At 46.8% G+C, this 23,474-nt stretch overlaps 1 protein-coding gene across 1 annotated transcript in view; it reads right to left on the bottom strand.

Annotated features, from left to right (window-relative positions):
- Nucleotides 1–1,236: 1,236 nt before the first annotated feature.
- CHSY1 (chondroitin sulfate synthase 1) overlaps nt 1,237–23,474 on the bottom strand; it is a gene marked incomplete at its 5' end in the record, with an annotated part of 73,631 nt that continues 51,393 nt past the window's right edge. Inside the window, one exon of the mRNA XM_080626672.1 lies at nt 1,237–3,245. Coding sequence (XP_080482798.1) covers nt 1,653–3,245 — 1,593 coding nt within the window. The 3' untranslated portion in view covers nt 1,237–1,652. The remainder of the gene's footprint in view (nt 3,246–23,474) is intronic.

Consider the following 23,474-nt stretch of genomic DNA (forward strand, 5'->3'; position numbering starts at 1 on the left):
TCCATACACGTGTAAACAATGGTTATTTCTTCTACTGGAATAGCAATTACTCCACAAGATCCCTTCAAACACGGCAACGACCTAAGCATCAGTTTCCCTCTGTTCCTTCCCTGGTCTCCACTTCCCAAAGAGCAGGAGCTGAGAGCAATGACACAAGATGGTCATGGAGGATACCATAGAAAAATAGACTTGTTTGCTGGTTTCTGCTTCTTGTTTCTGCTGAGCCAGGTATTTACAGGCAGGTCCCAGCAGAGCATCTGCTGCAGTGCCAGTGTCCACCCACTAAGTCTCAGGTAAAGGGTTCCCTTTCTGGCTTTAAGGCACTTTATTTTGTGTGTTTTCTCTTACCTTGCTAGGTGCTCATTCACGGGGATCGCACTTCCCTTGTGTTCGGCCTCCCCATCCCCAGTTCCTCTTAGAATCCCAAAGCAATTCCTAAGCTTACTGCAGGCATTCCCAAAAAACGTTGAAGAACAGTTTTTTTGGGGAAAAAAAAAAGATTCATGAAAAAATATTGTAGAAAGTAATCTTTGGAGATCATTTACTGCAAGTCTGATGTACACTACCTTATCAGTGAGAAGATGCAATACATTCCTAATATATATATATATATTTACACACACATATATATATATAAAATATTCAAATGACTAACAGATATTCAAGGAGAGGTCAAGAACCTAAACCAATGGATATTAAATAAATTAACGGTCTATCCGATACAGGAAAAAACATAGTCCCAAAGCAAACCTAGTAAATCCAATGTCGTAACTGTTCCCAGTCACATCACGAACCCGACCGAACAGCGATGCCATCGGGTGCAGCACACTCGCTGGAGGAGACTCTCCTCAGGGATCTCCTGTTGTTTGCTGCGTGCCGGCGCTTTGCTGCAAGAGATTCCCATTTCCCCTCCCTCATTCTGCTCCGGCATCCCTTGACCACATCGACTCTAGACAGGACAGTTGAGGATAACACCCAGAACCCACCATGGATCCTTACATCAATATATGGACCGAACAGAAAAGACAATGATTCCGGCAGGGACTGACGGGACAGGAGGTTGTGCTCACTTTCTGCCCTGCCTTGGAGTTGTCTGGAAGTGTATTTTTTCACTGGAATAATCAGCCTTTAGGGAAAACCCCCTCCTGTGATTGACCCCCTCAGCACCACCACACTGACTGGGTTGGGTCAAACCCAGTTCAAGAACTCCTGGCCATCCTTAACAAGAGCAGCAGAAGCAGTGCGCGGCAGCAGTCACAACCGCACGTGTAGACACCGGTTTGTCACTTGCAAGGTCCCGACGTACAGAATCCCAACAACGACGACAGCGACGGAACAAAGCAGGAAACAATCTTTTGTTCTTAAGGAAACTGCAATTCGAGTCAGATCTCCGTCGATCAGGAACTCTGGGGTTGTCTGAAGGCAAAGATTGATCGGAGTTTTGTTCCAAACCCAAACCACCACAACAAAGAAACCCGAGGGCTTTGTTCTTCTCCAAATGAGAGCTTTGTACGAAAACAACGATGATTTCTAAAATATATCCTGTGTGGTCTTTTAAAAGAGAATTATCAAAAAACTTCCTTTTTTTTTTTTTTTCCCCAAAAAATAAATTAGATAATTAAAAAAAAAGTCTTTTCCAGCATAGCTGGACATTAGGCTGTCCTCACGGAGCCATTCGTATTGCTGCTTCTCCCCAAATTTGGGTCATTTTTCTCAAACCATATCTCAGCCAGCTGCTGTGTGGACCCATATGTTGAAGCTTTGGACCCCAAGCACATTTTGTATTGTTTTGGATCAAGATTAGGGTCACAGAAAACAGGGTGATGCACATGGACCACTCCAATCTCTTGGCTTCGGAAAGTTTTTAAGCCAGCTTGAATGACTTTGTTAAACAGGTCTACGTCTTCAAGGCCCCAGCCTTGGATGGAGACATCAAAGCCACCTGCTCGAAGAAGATCACCTTTGTAAATACAGGTAATACCAAAGCCATAGTTCCTCCAGAAACCTGTTTTCTGGGTGAAGGCAAAATGATTGTCACTAGGAACTTTTCCACTATAAACAATCTTTGGATCATACTGGCTAAAAATGATGGGGAAGTATACTTGTTGACCCAAAACTGTATTGGCTCGACACCGCTGGAGGAATTCTGTAGTAAACACTAAGTCAACATCACAGAAGAAAAGTAAAGACTCATTCTGGAACTGAGAAGATCCGACTTCCAGAGCCAGTGCCCTCGAGAACTCCCCCGACACCGGTAAAACCTGCATGTCAGCCTTGGGGTATTTGGAGCGATAATCTCTCATCAGCTCGATCTGCTTTGCTTTGTCAGGGTTGGAGTTGGAATTGAAAAGCAGGACAACCAGCTTGACGTTCTGGTTTGGAATGAGGCATGTCTTTTCAAAGTTCCCCATGAACCTTGTGAACATGTCAAATCGCCCGGAGAGAGGGATCAGGATGTTGATCTTCTTGTCTTTGAGTTCCTTCCTCTCCACTTTCGATCTGCTGAGCTGGAAGGGAACAAACATCTTCAGCGAGTTGGAGAGGAAAGACAAGGATCCAGAATCCTGGTTGATTTTGCTGGCCAGCTCTTTGGCGTCCATCTCCTCGTGCTCCATGAACTGGATCTTGCTGAAGGTCTGCTGCAAGTACGCATGCCTCCTGACGGGGACGGTCATCTTCTTCCCCTTATGCTTTTTGTACAGCAGCAGCAAGTCCAGAACGTACTCCGCTCCGTACATGGGATTCACTCTGCGGTAGCCATACTGTATTTCCTTGAAATCTATGATCCTCCCCCGGGTCTTGGCGTTGGCGTTGATCATTTCCATCACCTGCATGACAATGTCATCCAGCGCTTCACGCTGGGAAGAGTCTATTCCTCTCCGAGGGGGCTGCCCGTCGGCACCTGAATACAAATACTTGCCTGTCAGAAACTCCCACTCCAAGATTTCTTCCCGGTGGCGGGGCTGGAATCGCATGAAGGAAGGTGGCATCCCCAGCTGCAGGTCATCCTTGTGGATTTCTGTGTTGCTGTATTTGCTCATGAGGACAATCTCCCGGTGCAGCTGCACGGTGCGGTGGCGCAGCTCGGCGATCTTGCGGCTCAACATGTAGCTGTGCAGCCTGTACTGGTACGGGGGGTTCTTGTTGGGGTGCAGTGTTATGGCTCTGTGGATCTTGCTGTTCCGCAGGTCTCGGATATAACCTTTCTTGTTCTTCTCATAGTTTTCATAGAACAGCTGCTGCATCTAGAAGAGAGATGGGAGAAGTTAAAGTCTCAGCAGTGCTGTCCTTGGGAAAGTTAGCCCACAATGGGAGAAGACTCCTCCTTGCTCGCAGGGCCCAAAGGCTTTCTGACTAAGCTGTTCTTGGGTTTAGGCACAGGTTGTAGCAATACCAGCTGCTATTCAAGGAAATTAAAGAGGATTACGCATTGTAAACTGGTGAAAGAAACATCCACCGTGGATTTGGGATTACTACAGCCCATTCCAGAGATAGCACCGTCGGCACAACTGAGCAGGAAGTCCACTGCAAGCACACTTTTTCACAACACCAAAGCATCACCAGGAAAAAAGCCCATGAAGGGTTCATTACAAAACTCTTCCTCTTTGTCTGCTTCCCATGGATTTAATAATAACGAACAATAAAAAAGGATCCACGTACACAGCAATCACGCATCTTACTTGATTGCTGTTATACCCGAACGCTGTTTAAGCATTAAAAATCCTTGCTAAATGTTTTAGTCAAGATGCCAAATACATTCTCTCAAGTGCTACAATGCAAAGCTATGGTCCCCCTGTCATTTAAATATGCCAATAGAAAGCAAAATGCATCTGAGATTCTGAGCAGTAGTTCCAGGCAAGACAGGATGTGTACATACACTAGGGTAAAAGCATCCTTAGAGTGGAAATTGCTGTTTCAAAACAAGAAGATAGTGAGATTACAGTTATATTCACCAGCCTAATGGAAAGCCACAACTTAAGCAGACAAACCAGCTTTACAGTCTTCAGTTGCTCAGGCAGTAGCTGAATGAAATGCTCGTGCAAGGCAGGGTGATAACGTGGAATACAAACTGGAAAAACAAACCAGAAACAAGGCAAACCCTCCTCCCCCCAACCCCTCAAGGCCAAAGTTTACACCAGACAATGGGCATTTAGAAAGATCACAGGCTGATTCCATGTCACAACAGTGCCCCAGGACCTGACATGACTGCTTCATTCAATATAGGGTCCAGCCTACATTATCAGCAGCAGAATTTGTTATCTGTAATAAGTCGATAAAGCACATGCAAAAAGGCCATAAAGATTAGCAAAGATCTAAGATCCAAAGGACAAGCAAGAGAATGACTCAAATACGATGGCAATTAACCACAGCACTAAAAGGAAATCACAGGCAGCACGAGTGATGCTTCTACCAGCTGGTCAGACCCAGCTCAAGCCCTGTTTTATCAGGCCTGCACTTGCATTTTTCCCATTACTGTGGGCAGACGCTGAATCTAAGGGATAAACGCACACCTGGATTTCATTGCTGCTACCTTACCAAACCAGATGTGCGCACGCTGAAACGTGAAGTTCAGCGTATCCCTGCGGACAGCACAGGAGTGACCTGCCTCTGCTTGGAGCGGCTCGTGTGGATCTGAATCCCAGCAAATGTAATTCATTTCAAAGGAGGGAGGGAGGAATTCCAGCCAGGCTGGGAAAGGAAGGGCAATTCTTGTCATGGGTCACCACCAATCCCCCACCCCTTCTCCTTTCTTGCTCAACTTCACCTTGTTGCCTGCTCACCCCCAAGTGATCCCTGCTGCTTTCACGCTGCCTATGAGCAATTCAGGCCAACAGCTGCCTCTTATTAGATAGATCCCATACAGCAACGTGGCCAAAGGAGAACATCTTGGCGATGGCCTCCTGGCAAGCCACAGATGAGCTGCCTGTCAAGATGTATATCCCTTCAGAAGTCATGCAAGATTGAAGAGCGTGCTACAGGCAGAGGTTCAGTGGTCTAATCCTGTGTTTAGCAGAGTTATCCAAGCTGAGTGAGCCTCATGCTTTCCCCAGAAGCACGTTTTTCCACTCATCCAAAGACTGTTCTTCATTTGTATCCCTAATATTGTTTCCTCTACTAATAACACTTCATTTTTTGTCCACTTTGAACCTCACTGCTCCTGTTACGGGCTGTAGACCTCAAATCACACCCACTTACAGTCAGTCCTGTAAGAAGAATTTATTACAATGGGGAGCTCACACAGCAAGATCAGACCAACACTGCAGGACCCACACGTGTATTTTCACTGACTCCGCTCATCTATCCTCTCTAACACGATACACAAAGAGAACTAGAAGTATTAAATGCATATGGTAAGAGATTTAACTGACATTTGAACTACAACACAACTACAGGCACAGGCTTTCCTACAAGAGTTGCACCACTCGATAAAAATCCTTAAATCATGTCATTAGGCGACTTTTATTTAAAGGAAATTTGACAATAAGGCTGAATTTCAAACCTTGCTTTGAATTTATACGAAAACAACATCAAGCCCATGCAGCCTGAATGCATTTACTCCGAAATTGCTATCTAGGGCATTCTGAACTAGCTACAAGAGGAAACCATGAGAAGCAGAAAAGCTTTTAGGTTACACAATGCAGTTTTAATAGAATACCGATGGGTAGGAAAATGTTATGAAACTTCCCAATGGAAGTAAAGATACGAATCCCTAACAAATGGCCCTAAGTCAGATTAACAAGTGTATTTTGAAGCTCTGGCTTGCCATGCAGGAGTAACTTCTGAGCTGGGCTGCTTAACTTGTGACCTTTTAATACCATTCCTTGCCTTTTCCAAAACACAAGCTAACTTTGAAAACGGAGCTGGAAATAAAACAAATCTCAGCGAGACTTTTGCTTCGAGGCAAAGCAATTTACAACTGAAACATCTACCAACGGCCACCTTGCTCCAGCCAAAAAGGTGACAACTGTAACAAACCCTGCGCTCCGGCCAACCCTGCTAATGAGAAGCACCAGAGCAGCCAGGCTTTTATATAATCCTGGTTTTCAGAGCAATGCCTTGCCAGGCTGGCACTTCCATTGTTTTTCCTACGAAGTCTCCCCCTCTCCTATCCCAGCATCCCTCTTGTCTCCTCGCATTCAGCAAGCTGCAGCAGGCATGGGATGTGCCAGCACCCTGCAGTCCTGATCGCCCATCTAGGAGCCAAGGGACACCCTACACATGGAAGGGGTTAATCAACTCCCTGCAGAGAGTACAATGACTTACAAACTATTTCTGCACAGTGGCATGAAGTGCTGTTGATGAAGTGCAAGTGGCCAGCAGCCAGCAGGGCAATTTAACCCTTCCTGGGTCAAGGTGCCTGCGAACACTGACCCAAAGCCACAGAAGCGCTGTGATGCCCATGGGCTTTCCTTCATGAGAAGGAGCTCCACGTGGATTGTTTTTTCTCACCCACATCTACACAACTTGAAAGAAATGAGCAGTTCCTTCCATATGGTTTGACAGCTCCACCAACACTAATCTGTTTCTATTATTTAGGCAGTGATAGTCCTCAGCATTGGGCTCAATCACTTAACAAGGGCAATGCCCAACCATCGCCCATCACTGCTAATGTGGTTTTTACCTCATTTGGGTCCAGAACTCTATGCATGTATTAGCACACATGGGCTTTTGACTCCACACAATACTGTAAACCAAGGAAGAGAAGAAAATCGTAGTTACCTCTTGTGTGTCTCCTTAACAGATGGGTAGAAGAAGACAGCAGAGAAAGCAATACCTGTAATTTATTTGCTCCACCATTAAACACACACGTAGGGAGCGACACAAGTCCAGAACACGCACGTCTCTCACAGACACTACGTGCAAGCTTCCCCATGCCTGTTACCAGACTCTTGTGAGTTGAACTCTTGCAAACTCTTCTTCTAGTCAAACAGGTTTCTCTGGGATTCTCTTCAAAAAAAGAACCTTTCATGGACATTAATTTTGCAATGATTATATTGTAAGCATGCTTTATTCTAGCGCAGAGCACTGAGAACATAGGGATACAAAGAAGAGCTACTCTTTATTGACCACTATTTACTCTAGACCTGTTGAAGCCTTAAAAACCCTAATGTTCCCCAAACCATTAGAGACTGAATGTTTAAACTGTGGTACAGCTGTTGTGGGCACTACTGGCTCGTGTCCAAAGGACCAACTGAAAGGAGAGAGTGTTACGTTCTCCGTTTTAAATGAAGAAGTCTTTTGCAGGCCAAAAAAAGTGTACTGGAGAAAATGGACTTTAAAAATAAGACCAGTTTATGCAGAAACTGGCCCGCAGCCACGGATCAGCCCCCGAGGGCTTTCTCTCACAGCTCCAGATTGTACTACCACAGCCCTGAAAACGCAGCCCCACAGGTCTCATGAAAAGCAACCATGGGCAAGACATGTTGTATGGCAGGCTTCGAAATGCCCAAGATGTGCTTTAAATACAAAGCCAAAGGAATTAAAAGCTTGAAAGATGGCTAATGTCACCTAGCACGTGAGCACCTCAGCTGGGAGGACAAGAGCCTGCAGGTCCCCCTCCAGAGCTGGTGCAGAGCTGTTCTTACCCTGCCCCACAGCTCTGCTGCCAAAAGTATGCAGGATGCTCATCCCCATCTCCTCCTCGCTCCTCCTGCCACAGATGCAGCTGCAGTGGTGCGAGGGGGCAGCTCCTGTCAGTTGGTTAAGTGAAAGGAAAAGATGTTTTGCACTCACATCCCAAGTGGGTATGAAATAACTGGCGCTGCACTAACACAGCTTTGCCACTTTGGAGTGATCAAACAAAACAGATCACTGGGTTTCTGATTTTCAAAGCCAAGTTAATAAAGAATTTTGCATGGAGACTCAATGGAAAGAAGCAAGTGGGTCTTTCTTTATTGCTGACTTGCTTTTTGTGGATGGGGACCCTGTAGTGACCTCCCTGGATACAGCTCTGGGTATTCAGGGTTCTTATTAACGATGCTCTTTCTGTTTTAAATCCCGATGCGATCTTAAGGTCCTTTCCAACCCTAACTATTCTATGATTCTATGATTCTATGTGCGATCCCCCAGCCAACCACTGACATTACTAAAGTGACTCCTGAGCAGAGTTATTATGGTGGAGACAAACACAGGGAAGTAATGGATAAACACTCATTTCCAGTGAACTTGGCCACTCGTTCACCCCTGTAACCTCCCCAGTTGCCACTATAGGAAAGGATGCAGGAAACACCACTCGGTGCTGGGAGATCAGACTTCCCTCTCAGCTGATCCCGAGCTCTGGAGCACAGTTAAATGCTGTGATTCCTCAGACGAGTGACTTCTCACACAGATTTCATCATGTACCACGGGTTCACATTCGCTTTGTTTCATAAATTAAAGAGGGGCAAGAGAATCAGCTGGACATCCCCAACAGGCAGCACTCGGTATTCCACAGCACACTGCTGCAGGAGCAGAGGCAGATCCGGCTGGGATACACTGCGACCTCTAAGTGCAGTAACTCCAGGCATCCTCTGAAGCAAGGAGTTTGTTTTGTACAACACAATTGCTTCTTCTTATATGATATTACCAAAACAGAGCCTGTCTCACTCGAGCCTCACAGCGCCTTCTGCACCACTCTCCTCTCCAAAGTACTCCAGAAGGGAAGCCAAGTATCGAAGGCAAATTTCAAGCACAGCAAACTCAAGGTCATTGAATTCCCAAGGAATCTGTGAATTAGGAGGTACTGCTGGAGTTCAGTCTTTTGTTAACAATACCAAGTAGCTGTCTAATTAAACAACTGTCCTTCTCCCAATCCTTTCTTGTTTAAGCAAGCAAAAGAGCTTAAAAATTACTTATTCATTTACGGTTTCTCAAACCAAGCAGCCTCTAAAGTGCTCCCAGCTTGGCAAGAGAAAGAAGAAAAGCTGCAAGGGTGAATGTGTCTTCAAAACTGGCATCGTGTACTTCACCTCTGAGCTTGACAACCTCATTACCCAAAACCTACACACAGGAGCAACCCAGAGCACCTGGAACTGAGGCAGAAGAGAACCTCTCGTGGCCCTGTATTAAACTGAGCTTCATCTTCCTGGTCTAAATTTAGGTGAAGACAGAGGAGCCTGGTCTCCTCTTAGTCATGAAGGCAGGATTACTTCATGTCTCCCCTATTCTGGATAAGGGGGACGAGTTGTATCAGACCTGGTGTGTAAAGAAAAGAGTAGTGCAAACACAAAACACTCTCAAAAGAAGACAGTTGCCCCATTTAGTGAAACATTCTTCCCCTTGGGTGTATCTGACGAGCAAACTATACAGGTGCCATTGTGCACTCCATGAGACCTGGAACTCCTCTAGAGACAGACTGATGTATTAAAACCACAAACCAGACACAACCTGAAAGCATTTTGTACTTTAGCAGTAACCAGATAAAGCAGAATGTGCCATTTTAGATTTACCCAAGCAAACTACAGGAGGGCTGGATGCAGCTACAGGGTTTTCTTCCAGAAGGTTCTGATTTAACAGAAACAAAACCAAATAAGACACCACTGAATAGTAACAAATGTTCTATGCTACGGATGTTAAAGCAGCACAATATTATAGGTGCTAATGATTATCATTGCTATTGCTTGAGAAAGTCTGCTCAAAGTCTGTGTCTAGCATAACTTCCAAATTAGGAGTCCTGGTGCAAGCTGCTGCGCTGCACATGGCTCTCCCTTGCTTAAATTAAGGCTTTGACCCACAGGGCAAATGATTCAGCTCTCCCACTCCAGCAGAGAGGGTCAGGCTCTGTCCCAGATCCAAACAAAACCCAGGATACAGCGACTCGCCACTGATCTGTTGATTTAAAGGCCGGGCTCAGGGATGATGCCAAATTTCTGGCCCACCGAATAGACTGAATATACCACGTCTTGGGCTTTCTTTTCCTTGCTGTCAGCTCCACACTTGGGGACTCTGTGGTACAGAGTTCAAGGAAAACCTGGGTTTCATTATGAATTTCAACAGCCCCACGAAAGAAAGAGCTGCAGCCTTGGAAGTCTGTATCTGCTCTTTCTCATGCTAAGTGTTAAGAATTCAGAGGAACAGCACATGACCCTTGGAGGGCAGTTTCATGGAGATGATGAGCAGAAAGAGAAGACCTCTTCTGGACTGCGGCGTGATTTTCCACCATGTGTTTTCAAGAAGCACTAATGTAATCATTTAGAAATACTTCTGTCTATGGAATTCACAGATTCCTATTTGGGAGCTACTTTCCACATCCAGTGGTTTTGTAGGAGTCGCAAGCCATGACGGATGACAAACCCTTTGGGTCCCAAAACACTTGGAAAGGCTACCACAAGCTGCTGCCTACAGGGAGGGCGGAGAAGAACCCCTCTGCTTGGAGAAGCTCCAGCTGCAGCCCAGGCATCCACACATCATCCCAACATCATTCCAACATCAGAAATAAAGCCAGAGCAGTGTAGCCTCTCTGCCAGATGGGATGGGGACAGCAGTGACCTTGAAGCACACACCAGACCAGGTCTCCAATACCGGATTCTGCAAGAATCCCAGGGAAAGGATTGGCCCCAGTGGATCTGGCTGCAGGATCCAGCCCTTCAGCCTTGCCCCCATCACCAGCACAGCTTTCTTTTGCTGCAAGATGCTTCTGGAACCCCGTCCCCATAGCAGGTACACAGTGCCCTACACGGAGACACTGTCAGTAACAGGTCTGGGCTGAAGGACAGTACCAGAGTGGTCACATCAGTGCAAAGCCCTAAATCTGTCCGAGCCTTCACAGGAGATTACTGTGAATTTAATTAGGCAAAGATTTGGCCTCATGAGAGCTGCTGCTGCTGCAGTTCTTCCCTGCCTGTAAAGAGGTGGAGGGTGTTTTCAAAACACAGTCATTTCAAGACTTTTGGCACTTCCAGCTTAAGCAGCATCATGTTAGATGAGGAGGGACACAGCTCCCTTTTGATGGCAAAAGGCCACGCTTGCTGTTCCTGATCCCTCACACCTGTGGCAAGAATACATCTTCTGGAAAGGGGCGAGCAGGGAGCTGGGAATGCTGGATAAAATCCCCAAGACAAGGCCAGCTGCTGAACTGCCTATGCCAAAGCTGCAGCCCTTTGAACCTGCAGTGCCAGGAACAGCCTTGAAGTGACAGAGCTTCATTCACAACTGCATTTAGAAATCAGCCTGCTTTACGCTTTCCTAACAACTGATAGGAACACCACTTCTGTGCCAGCAGCATCAGTATCAGCTAATGAAAACCGACGGAAAACTAGGAGTATATTGGGTTTCTGATTTCTCTGCTAGTGAGCCCTCCTCCCGGCTGCCACAACAATGCTGCTGTGCATTGCTCAGGACACACTCCTAAAACCCCTTCCAAATCAGTGGTGATCTGCCCCTAGGAGGTGGCAGCCGCACACCACCTCATGCTGGCAGGGATGTCTGAAACACAGTTTATTCAAACCTCGGAGAGTGAGCTCATCCCATCCACTTGGCCTCACTGAATCCATGCGGACACACTGGATCAAAGCTTGGATCTCCTCAAGTCCCACTGGTGTCGCCTGGTTTGCAAACAGCACAAATGGCAAGGTGATGGTTGAATCACTGTTGTGTAACCTGATGGCACAGTCATCTCTCCTCCAGGCTTGGATTTTAACGAGTGCTCCAGAGTGATGCTCACTAACAGCTTTTTCCAGGGTCATGCTGAAGACACCCAGTACTTAAGGTGATTTAATACCCACAGCCCTTTAGCAAAACAGCCTGCAAGCAGCTCTGAGCTGGCAGGTGATGGGGAGCTCCATGGGAATCCAGCTGACTTACATCAAATGAAAGATCCCCCTGTCTGACAGCCAGCCCTGTTAGCAACTCGGCACAGTTTGAAGGGCACACTGGCCATCGCACATGTCTCTGCTACCCCTCCAGTTCAGCAAGCTTAGGAAGAGCCACTGTGACTGAGCACAAGGCACCAGGGCCTGTGATTACTATATAACAGCCTCCAAAAGCAGAAAGCCTCCCAGCGAGGACCACGGCATCCCTCTGCTTGCTGCAGCAAGGCTGCTGCCTTTGTTGGCCTCCCAGCGGGAGGGGAGCCAGCAGTGAGGCAGTGCTGGGTTTCCTGCCCGGGACCACTGTCAGCAGGATGCCCCTCCAAGCCATCCAGCAGTGAAGCAGGAGCTCAGTCTCCTCCGTCTGCTTCTCCTAAATTAAGCTGGATTTAAAAGAACATCTTCTGTTCCTGCTGGTGAAAATAAGAACAAGAGATGCCGTTCCTTACAAACTGCTGCAGAACCGGTACCCAATCCAAACATAACGTTTGTGACACAGGCAGAGGGTTTCGCCGCGAGCTCAGATCGGTTCTTCATCTTCAGTCTGGTTTTTCAACCAGAGCCACCATTTCTGGAGCTGGTTTCAAGACTGTCTGCAAGGGCCTGGACTCAATCACCAGCTTGTTTCACACGGGGAGCAGCTTCCAGGGTTCACTGAACTGCACAGCATTGTTCTGAAGTGTGCGTTTTAAACGCGTGCACATAACTTTTTTTGCCAAAAGAATTGTTTCAGAATTGCTCAGAGGAGGGCAGGGAGATAAAAGCCACAAACCCTTGTTTTATGTGGAGAAGCCACATGTTTCAGGCAGCCCACGAAGATCCGACAGCTGAGCCCTGGCCCCGGAATAACGCAGCTTTACAAGAGCATTGTGCGATAACGCCACAGACACAGTTTCCACAGTGAGATGCCATGATTGCGAAAGTGCTCTTCTGGTGCCCATAACATTAACTTGAAGCCTGCCCATGATTCTGTGTGAGTTTCAAACCAGAATCTGCCCGTTGTCTCATCACTAGAAAACATACGCACACCATCCAGCGTAGACATGGCACTGCCAAAACCATACAGTGACAAGATCTCTGTCTCAAAGAGTTCTGCCACCTAAAATCTGTGCAACCCTACATACACAATAGTAATACACAATGACACAGTAAAATACACAGTGGTTTCTATTTGGTTATAAAATACACAATAGTGTGGTTATACAGATACAGCTCTTTGATGACTTGGGAATCAGCAGACGATGTCTGCCCATTCAGAGGGCTGAAGATTTCTCAAGACTTTGACTTTCATGCCCTGTACCTCAAAAGCCCCATAAACTGTGCATTAATAGCTCTTAACTACAAAAGGTCACCCATTTTTATTACTTGCTCCACTGAAGCACAAGGGATAATCTATTTTAAACAGGGCACGTTTCAGGAGAAAGTAGCCATTTACCAAGGCAAACTGGAGCCTCATTTGGATAGGGGTCACAGGGTGGGTGCAGATTCAACACCCCAGAAAGAAAAGTGGTGAAAGAAGAGCAGTGAAAGAAGGGAAAGGACAGCTACAGGGGCACAGGTTTGGGAGCAGCCCTTTCCTCTGCATGCTCTGAACTAGAAGAAAGGCAACATCTTGCTACAGAGCCACAGCTTTTTATTGTCCTCCTGTCAGTGGAACAACTTTCTCATTATGAAAACGAGCTGTCAGGCAGACTGGCATTTCCCTCCTTGCCGTGTCCAAGTTAGCCCGTTCGTTCAAATATGGTTAAAGATTTCACATAGTGTTGCTGGCTAACTGTATATGGTCTGAGGTTTTCTGGAAGATTGCTGTCTGGCACAGCTTGGAGAAGTAACGAGCAGTGTTACTCTGCAGGGCTCCGTAACCAAGTGCCTCTTGCATTACACATGGTCTGACAAACCAAGGGGCTCACCTCTGAGCGGGTGTGTTTAAGCTTCGCTGATGTGCGCCATCCATCATCTAGCTCTGACAAAAAGAAGAGTCAACGGCTGCTTTTGCAATGCCCTAAGTTGAAGCAAGGGATGTGGGTACCAATAAATGCCGCTAGGCTGAATGCCAATGTGTCAGCCACCATTAGAAATGGATAAATGAAACACTGCCTCAAATAGTCCCAAGCTTGGTGAAGGATCTGCTACTCACACAACACACAAACATCCTTTTGAACATTAGCCACATACACATGGAGACTTTTTTGGTCCCTTCATAGGGTTTTCTTTATTTCTCTGCTTCTGATGTGGAGGATGCTTTGTTCTGCTGCTTGTGACCAAGCAGACACCGTTTTGGGTGAAGGGACCCAGCTCCAAAACTTCAGTGTGTTACCTGCAGTCATCATTGCCTGGTGCCTCCATCCCTCCAGCCTGCAGGTCTCTGCTTGCACCCAGCTGGTGTTTGCTTTCCCTCTCCCTTGATCACTGCAACCCTTCTAGATTTGGACATGAGGCAGCTTAGAAGAAATTTAACAGTGGCTTTCCCTTACCCTCATCAACACTTTTTACTCATCTGGGAGACAGGGTCAATGGGAGGAGCAGGGAAACATGGAGGAGATCCGGGTGGGTTTGCCCACTGGGTCCAAGTCCCATCGCTTCAGGAAACCTTGTGTGTGCTGGATGCTGCTGAGGACAATGGAGAAAGGCAAACAGAGAGGAAAATCAATCACTGAGAAAGCAGAAGCAGCTTTAGCCAAGAGATGGAGAAGCCTGATGGAGTCAGCAGCTTCGTTCACCAGACAGCGATGCCTTGTCTCCTTATGACCCATTTTTAGTTGTTGATCGAGGACATTTCAGGGATTTGACTCATGAACAGCAAATGACTTATGCTGGGTTTGCCAAAAAAGCCTTCACCTTGCTGCAGGAAGGAGAGGCTGCTTTGAAGCAGCTCCTGAACCAAGACAATTTACAGCCTGACAGCTTAAAGCTGCATTGAAATGGGCACTAGTTTCCTCGGGGTGTCATAAATCGCCGCGGTTCAGACGCAGGCGGCCACCAGCCCAGAAGGGCAGGGTGCATGGATGGGGACTGTGTTCTTCTGCTGTCCCACCAAGGCACGTCCATGAGGGAGCCAGAGCCCTTCAATGGGGCTTTCAGAGGGACACACTGGACTATTTTCTGCTGCATTTTCCTTAGTACTCTTCTGAGATACACTTGTATCATCTGAGCTCTGGGTTGTTCCCAAGTTCAATGCGGTTTTGAGCTGGAGCTAATAAGGGCTCTGACGTGAACCCAAGGAGCAAATAGGTGCGCTCCCAACTCCCAGCCAACAGCAAGCTTTCAAACCACTACTGAGAGCAAGTGTTTGGGAAGAGGCTCAGCTGGCGGCATAAGGACGTGTCCCCCATTGCTGACTCAGCCCTGGGGACAGCACCTTGTGTCACAAAGCACAGCAGGCACTGACACACTATCTGCATCTTAAAATAGCAGTACTGTTCAACACAGCTCACCTGGCAGGGCCTGGAGGCACCCAGAGCTCAGGGTGGGAGGAAGGCTTCACTCCACACAAGGCCATCCCCAGTACTCTGCAGCAATGACCTGATTTGGGATGCCAAATCCAACGTTATCAGCACCATTCTCTAAAGCCTACAGGAAGAGCTATGCCTGTACCCCAGGATTCTCACCCCTCATCTCATGGCTGTTTTGCCCCTCACTGTTGGGGGGCTTTGCAATCAAAGAGCCAGCAGGACAGGGTGCAGTGTGCTGGACCACGCTCTTCATCAAGCCGTGCCCCTGCTGCCTTTGCCTCGTCTTGATGTGAATGCCAAAGCCAAATACAATCCACCCACGAGAAGCAGATGTTAGAAACCTGTGTGTGTGCCTGTCTCCAGCTGTGCTCCGAGGCCTGGCCTCCTGTCAAACGCCTGAGGGCATGGGTTTCTTCCCTTTTATTTTTAAGGCAATGATATTATGTTCAAAGGCTTTTTTGCTGTTTGGAGAAGAAAATCTACACCTGGTGCAGAAGTGCTTCAGTGCACACCAGTGAGCAACAACCCTCTGTCTCTAAGGGAAGTTTGACCTCTTGACTTGAAAAACAGTTGTCTTCTACCTTGACAGAAATTCAACAGCTCAAATAGTGCCACGGGACCAGAGGTGACAAATCAAACCCTGTCTCTTCAGTGTGCCATCTTTTTATTCAGCAAACTGACATTTGTTTCTATAGGTCTCTAAGCCAGAAGGATACAGAGGTGATCTCCTGAGCATTTTGTTCTCCATGGAAACACTGCACTGTTCTGATTCCTTTCCACAGATTAAAAAGAGAGGAGCAATGGCTAGACAAAGAGAGAGAGTAGAAGGGAGAAGGCACAACAGCAGACCAGAAGAGGCAAGCTTATAGCATCGTTGTGTCATGTCGCAGTTCTTTTTAAGCAAAATGCTCCTTTTGGGTACTCAGTGTCCTAAAAAGACCCCAAATCATAATAGCAGTTTGTGTTGCACAAAGATGAAAAGCATTACGCTAACTTTAAACTGTAGCTCGGGGCCCTGGTGCATGACAGACTGTTTAGCATTAGCATTATCCAACAAAGCACTAAGAAATGCATTGCAGGATATTGAAGAAATCTATATCAGGATATTAAAACTAGTCTTCAGTAAACTACTAGGAGTGACTATCAATATGGTCAGAGCACAAGCGTAACGAAGCCTAGGAAATAAAGCACTGTGACTAAACTGAAGCAGATTAAAAGGAACCACATACAAACTCCACTAAATCCATGAACTCAGAAAAGATACTTCTTTGCCTTACTTTGGATGAGCGACGCGACAGACGTGTGATTTACACAACATGTTGTACTGCTTATTGGTTTAGGTTGATTTTCACCAAAAGAACTGTCTGTTCTTGAGGGCTGGGCTTTCACACCCAGAGGATTTGTAAGAAGGAGGTTTTATGGTGGAACTGATGTGGCCCAAACCTGAAGATCCAGCACAGTTGGTGCCTGCCTGCAGCTGCCTTCCCCTTACACAAAGCACTGTCCTCTGTAGCAGCAAGGATGTGTCCAGGGTTTGGGACCCACTAGCAGGATAACAGCATCATCTCAGCAGATGTAGAGTGCTTTGCAATGAGTCCACAAGTAGGTCAAGGCAAGTCTTCCTGGCCCTGAAATCCCAGCTCCCTGGGCTCCTTGTAGGTTGGCTTTTTCTATGGCAGCCATCCTGGCTACTTTGAACAGGAAAGAAACCACTCGACTCACTAATGTCAGCTCCTCCAGCTTCTCAAAGGGCTAAAATACATTGGGAAAGTAAAACAACCCCACAACATCAAAAAGCACACATCAAACAATAACCCTATCCAAAACACCCTTCTCATCTTCATCCTTCAGACAACTCCCACTCAGTAATGAGACTGGAAACTACCTTGAAAGGACATTTACCCAAGCTGGTCTGCTCTGGTTTTGCTTTATGTTCCATAGGAGAGCAACTAGGCAGGCATCAGATGGTTCACAGGCATGAGAAAGTGTACAGTAACAACAGCTGATTACTTGCTCAAGGTGGAACTTGGAGCCTTATGAGCTGCAGGGGATCATAGAGCAGTTCTGCATAGGTACCATGTTAGATAGGAAGTTGTGTGATAAATGCCAGCTTGGAAAAGAGACACATTGAAGACTTGAAAAGAGCAGAAGATGGTAAGGAGCAGTGGTTTAAGAGACCAGCTGGGATTACTGCTAATGCTTTGTGTCCTGAGTGATGCAAAATGCCAAGAAAGTGAATTCACCAGGATGCAGGTAAGGGACACACCAATTCCTGGCACTGCTGGATGATGTCAAATCCAGATGTCAAAACCACTCCACTGGTGCGCTAGCCAGCTCGATGTTAGGTTTCTTTCTTTACTTACAACTTACAGAAGCCACTACCCTGACATAATGGTTTGGGTTTAAAAGGCATGAATCTTTTGGTCATAACCAAGAAGAAAAAAATAGCAATAATAATCCGTAAGCCTCAGTGGCAAACAGAAGAATGTGATCTTGCCCACTAAATAATTATGCTTACATCATGCTAAAATAAAGGTCTAGGTTGTGCTTTCTGTCATTAAAAATACAAGGAAGAGATCAAACTGCCCCTATATGTGAAGTTATAAAACCAAGCCCTATATAACCCAGACCAAAGTATGTAATCAGGACGTAACAAATGGAGTTTAATACTCAGAGGAAACCACAGCTCTGGAAGACATTTAAAGGAATATTTCTATTTTCCTAGGTACTATATCAGGTTCTTGGCCAGACATTTTTGATTGCACTGTACTAAAAATACAGCCCTAGTTTCAGAAGACAAAAATTTTAGTAGCATGACGAAATGTGAAAGGTAATTGCAATGCACCGCTGAGCTATTTTATTATAGTATCTAACATCTTTAAAGAGTAGATTAGCTCACAGTGCAAACATTCCGGTTTCCCTGATGTTGAAGTCCTGGCATGGACACAAGCAGCAGGAACTGTGCCTGAAGATGGGGGAGTGCTGCTCAAGAGCTTCTGGAGCAGGTTTCCTCGGCAGAACAGGCAACGCTTCCCATCCAAGAAACACGTGGAAGAGCGACAGCCCCTCTATCAATGCAGAATGGGAAGAGGGCTGGAGAGGTGTGTGATCACTTGCCAAGCCCTCCTTAGCAAAACTCAAGCACCAGCATCATGTGGGTCTCACTGCAGCACAGAACTGGTAGGAAAAGCTATCAGAGGGGCTGCAGGAGCCCACAGCCCCACGGAGTGCACTGGATGGAGGTCAAGAACTGCCTCCCCCCTTATCTTCCTTCATTTAATCCTAACTTCTTATCTTCCCGGAAAAAACAGGGCACAGTATTCAGGTGATAATGTCTTAAGAACTAAGGTGGCCCAAAATTAGGGGTATTCAACGGCACAATTAGAAGCACAACTGTAGATATAACAGAATGGAGTCCCTACACCTGCAACAAGTAACACACTTCAGTGAGTGAGATTTGCACTTCACAAATCCCTGTTTACTCCGGAAATCCATATTTACAATGGCTGTGGTTACATTTTCCTTCTGCTCTCGTCCTGTTATAACAAGAAGCAGCCGGAGCCCTCCTGCAGCAGCTCCATTATGCACAGCTACTCTCCCTTCCCCATCACTCTCTGGCTGGTTAGTCCAAGGAACGGAGGTGGTTATCCAACAAAAAGAAGGGATACAGGCATTAGTCTCTGTTTGTTGAGGGAAAGAATAATCATTAAGCAAACTTCTGTTTCCTTTGTGCAGCCAGGCCTAAAAATTGAGTGCTCCCCTCCTTAAGTACAGGGTAAAGCCCTAGGGAGCCTGCATGCAGGTGGATCCAGCCTGGAACGGGATGCAGGGAATACGCCAACATCTCTCAGGAAGGGAAAATGGAGGAGAAACATGAAGGTCTTTAGTTAAAAGTACACAGTAGCTGCATGTTGCTACCATCTGGTATATGACATTGCAGTTTATTGCTCTATAAAAACCAGGCTGGATCGTGATGGCTGTCTTCAAGCAGCAATTTAAATGTAAGGATTCAAACGTGGTGCTACAAAATTGAAGACCTGTTTTAGACAAGACTGAATGAATCGTATTTTGAATGTTATTTCTCCAAAACTGTAGAACCTGCCATAAAAACTACCCCCAGAAACTGCATCCAGGATGCGAGGTGCCGACGGTCAAGCGCATCCTCGTTAGAGGGTGGCCAAGTGACACTTATTTAATGTGCCATGCACGATGAATTAAACATTCATTTTGTATCACCCAGTAAAATGTGTGCACCTTGTTTTGGCAGCTGTGCAAACTCTGCACTGGCAACTGACTGCACTTCTTTTGCGTTCCATCCAGTCTTGCTTCTTGCTCGAAGAGAAAAACCTGAAAATCAAGAATGCCAATAAAGCAGAGTCATCTATCAGCCCACAGCATGCAAAGGGAGGACGAAAGCAGATCACCCCTCAAGATGTCATCTTTATTAGGGTTGCAGATAGAATTACAGCCTGACAATGAATGTCTTCGAAGACCTGGCAACCTCATCCTGGAAGAGGGACTCTTCTAAAGGATATGGGAAGACCGACTTTCCAGTCCCAGACTGGTGACTTAAACAGGCACCGCATGAAACAATCTTGGAGATGTGACCTTTTCTCCCTTAAGGACAGAAGGAGCCTCTCAGACTTTGGCTAGATACCCCCCGCAGATCCTCCTGCTCAAGGTGGCTAAAGCTAGAGATGACAGCCTGCAAGAAACTCATGTCAGCCAGCTATTAATATTTACCCAGCCTGAAAAGCGTTCTGGCATGGTTTTAGCAGGGTTGCAAGATTTATTCCATTTCAAATGCTCTTTGGACTATAAAGCAGAGCAGTGCTGCTGTGTGTCACGGTTTCATTGAATCAGCACTAGGAACACGCCACTTTTTCTACCTCAGAAGAGGCTCTGAGGGCAGAATTAGCCTCTGCTACCCAAGGGACCGAGACAGCAGATGACAAACTAGTCGATACAAAAACTCTAACAAGGAGAAACTGAAATAGGAGCTGTTGACACCTAGGTCTCTTGGGCAAAGCAAACTCCAAAGGCATGTTTTGACAGAGCAAGATTACTTCAGCGCCCGGGACACAAAAGAATTGTCACCACATGGACTGCCCATTGTAGGGTGGTTTATGATGAAGCAGGAGTAAGGGGTGGGATGTTCTTAAAAAGCACAGGAATGGGAATGAGAGGGTTGCAAGCCAGACTGCTGGGATTTGCTTTGTTTTCTTTAATTGAATGGGCATTAGAATAATAAGAAAAGACATTTACAAAGGCCGAGCCACAATTCGAACATGAGGTGTGGGTAGCTGTAATCTGACAGTATGGAAATGGGGCTTCATTATTGATTTAAAGGTGTAATGAGATCCGAGCGTTGAAAACAGGGGCACCACACTGTCCAAGTGGCTGAACTTTTGAAGAGCTTCACCAAAACAGAGATAGTGGGCAAGATAACACACTATTGCCCAGCTACTCAGACTTCTTAATAAAATATATCCTAACTAAAGCTTTTGGGAGCTGTTGCATGGTCCCAATGTACAGAGCATCCCAACTGCTTACATGTGATCATCTTGTTTGTACCAGAAGCCAGGAATTGTTGTGTATTTGCTTACTTTATGCAATGGCCTTTACCTTGCTCAGGTTGTTCCTACTGCTCACTGCCCTATATGAATAAATCTTTCTTACTAGATCTGATAACTGCTTCAGCAGTTGTCTGTCAAGATCAGAGAAGATCTGCTGTTGTTAGATGTATTTGTGGTAGCAAAAGACATTGATGGAGGAGATAAGGATGGAGATAAGGAAGTGAAGCTGTTGGAGTGGGTCCAGAGGAGGCCACGGAGATGCTGCGAGGGCTGGAGCAGCTCTGCTCTGTAGCCAGGCTGAGAGAGCTGGGCTGGGTCAGCCTGGAGAAGAGACGGCTCCTGAAGGGGAGACCTTAGAGCAGCTCCAGTGCCTAAAGGGGCTGCAGGAAACCTGGACAGGAGCTTTGGACAAGGGCCTGTAGGGACAGGCCAAGGGGAATGGCTTGAACCTGCCAGAGGGGAGACTGAGATGAGCTCTTAGGCAGAAGCTCTTCCCTGTGAGGGTGCTGAGGCACTGGCACAGGGTGCCCAGAGAAGCTGTGGCTGCCCCATCCCTGGCAGTGCTCAAGGCCAGGTTGGACACAGGGGCTTGGAGCAAGCTGCTCTAGTGGAAGGTGTCCCTGCCCGTGGCAGGGGTTGGAGCTGGGTGAGCTTTAAGGTCCCTTCCAACTCAAACCAGTTTGGGATTCTGTGAGATCAGAGGGGCAGGGGTGCTTTGCTCTGAAAAGTTATTGAGCATCTCACATAGACCAAGTCTGTTGTAAGGTAAGACCTTTTCTTAGAGGTCTGGTTAATGAGCAACGCTGAAGGTCCCTGCTGGTCACGAGAGCTGGTGTCAAGAATAATTCCTATCCCAGGACAGATGGCAGAATAAATCCTTCCCCCAGCATGCTCTCCCTACTGCAACATGGGATATGCCTCTCTTAGGACCACTTAAGTACCTCTCACTTTATCAATCATGCATCTGTGGAGAAGGTCAGGAATTAACCTCCCTCTTCTCTCTCCTAAGCAAAATTAGATTAGGCTGAAATTCTTGAGTTAATACAGAGACACTTGGGTGAAACTTAACAGCCTGTGATGTACACAAGATCAAATGAGCAAAGTCCACGAGGAGACATGGTTAAATGCTCTACGAGTAAGCGCACACACCGCCTGCTTTTCCAATTGCTAATGCTCCACACTGAAAAAGCGGATTCAGAGCCGTGGCTCTAAGGCTGCAGTGTGGTGGAGCCCTATGAGCTGCAGCGTTGTTCTGCCTCCCTCCTTGCTGTGAGCACAGCACGTTGGTGCCAACCATGAGCATCCAGTTTCATAACGAGGAAGAGCCCGACAGCAGCCAGCTCCGGGCACCACCGTGTGCCGCACCTCGTGGAAAATCCATTGTCAAACACTGTGCTAAGCCAGTTTGTTCAACGCTGCCAACAATCAGCTGAAAGCAGTCGCAGTCTCCCCATCAACGTGGACAGGAGACTCCCATCAACCTGCAGGGACACAGTATTCCTCCAGACGCCGGCAAATCCGGGCGCGCATTTTATGCCGCTTCGGTAATGACACCGCTTTGAAGCGATCCAAGCCTCAGCCCCAGAGGAAGAGTATTTGAGAGCAGGAACTCCAAGTTAAGCTGTGGGCACAAAAAGGGACTTGGGATTAAGCAGCATTTTGCTTTGCTTAGACTGTAACCCTGGGTGGAGCTCAGGAGCTCGTCCAGATATGCCTGAAAGGCACTTTGCTGTGCAGTACAGCTGTGTCCTCTGTCAGTGCTGGAGACCAAAAACATCCTGGTTGGATCTTAAAAGAGCAGGGAATGCTGACTCGGGATTTTAGCTTTTCCCCCACGCCCCACCATATCCCAGTAGTGCCAGAAAGGTGCTGCGTTCCCGCACCCAAAGCAAGAGGAGATGGAAAAGATACTTCTTTGGGCTCTGCCATGAGATAGCAGAAGACACTCAGAGAGAATCAGTATCAGTGCAATGCACCAAACCTCAACAAACTGTCATTAAAACACATCCTGATTTGTGTCCAGAGAAAACCAGAGTTCTCCGCAGCTTTTTCTCCTCTCTCAAGACCTGCCAGCAGTACACGATGATGTGGGGAAGCTCAGCAGACAGCGGGATAAGCCTCAATAGACGAGAAGCAGCAGGTTCAGAACAGGGGGAAGGGATGCAAGAAGGAAGCAGATTACTGGCCGTGGCTAAGGATATACTCATTATATAGAAAGGAGATGAAAGGCTTTATTTAAAGTGCCAACATCAGTTCAACGTATTTATAAGAATTCAAACAAGACCCACTGGTGCCCAAAGGAGCTTTGTGTTTGTGTAATGTAATGGCTCTGTGTTCACAGGAGTCAAAAAGCAAGGGTAGACTTTGATGAGTCCCCAGCCAGGTCCTGCACAGCTTCCAGGACTACAATAGACACCGCTGGAGAGGCCACTGAATAAGAAGCAGCTTGACTTATGAGGCTGCTGTAAAAGAAATCCTCTGATAAGAGCAATTAATGTTATCATAATGATGTCTTTTCCCATGCTCGCCGCTATTGCTGCTGGCTGCTGACTTGCACAGCCACGGAGGCACTCCTCCCAAGCACAATGAGCAACTACAAGCAAGGTGGGGACTTTAAAAACAGCCTTTTGCCAATTGCTTTTCAATCCAGTGCAACGAGC

Source organism: Psittacula echo (genome assembly GCF_963264785.1).
Source record: "Psittacula echo genome assembly, chromosome: 10".
Classification (NCBI taxonomy): Eukaryota; Metazoa; Chordata; class Aves; order Psittaciformes; family Psittacidae; genus Psittacula; species Psittacula echo.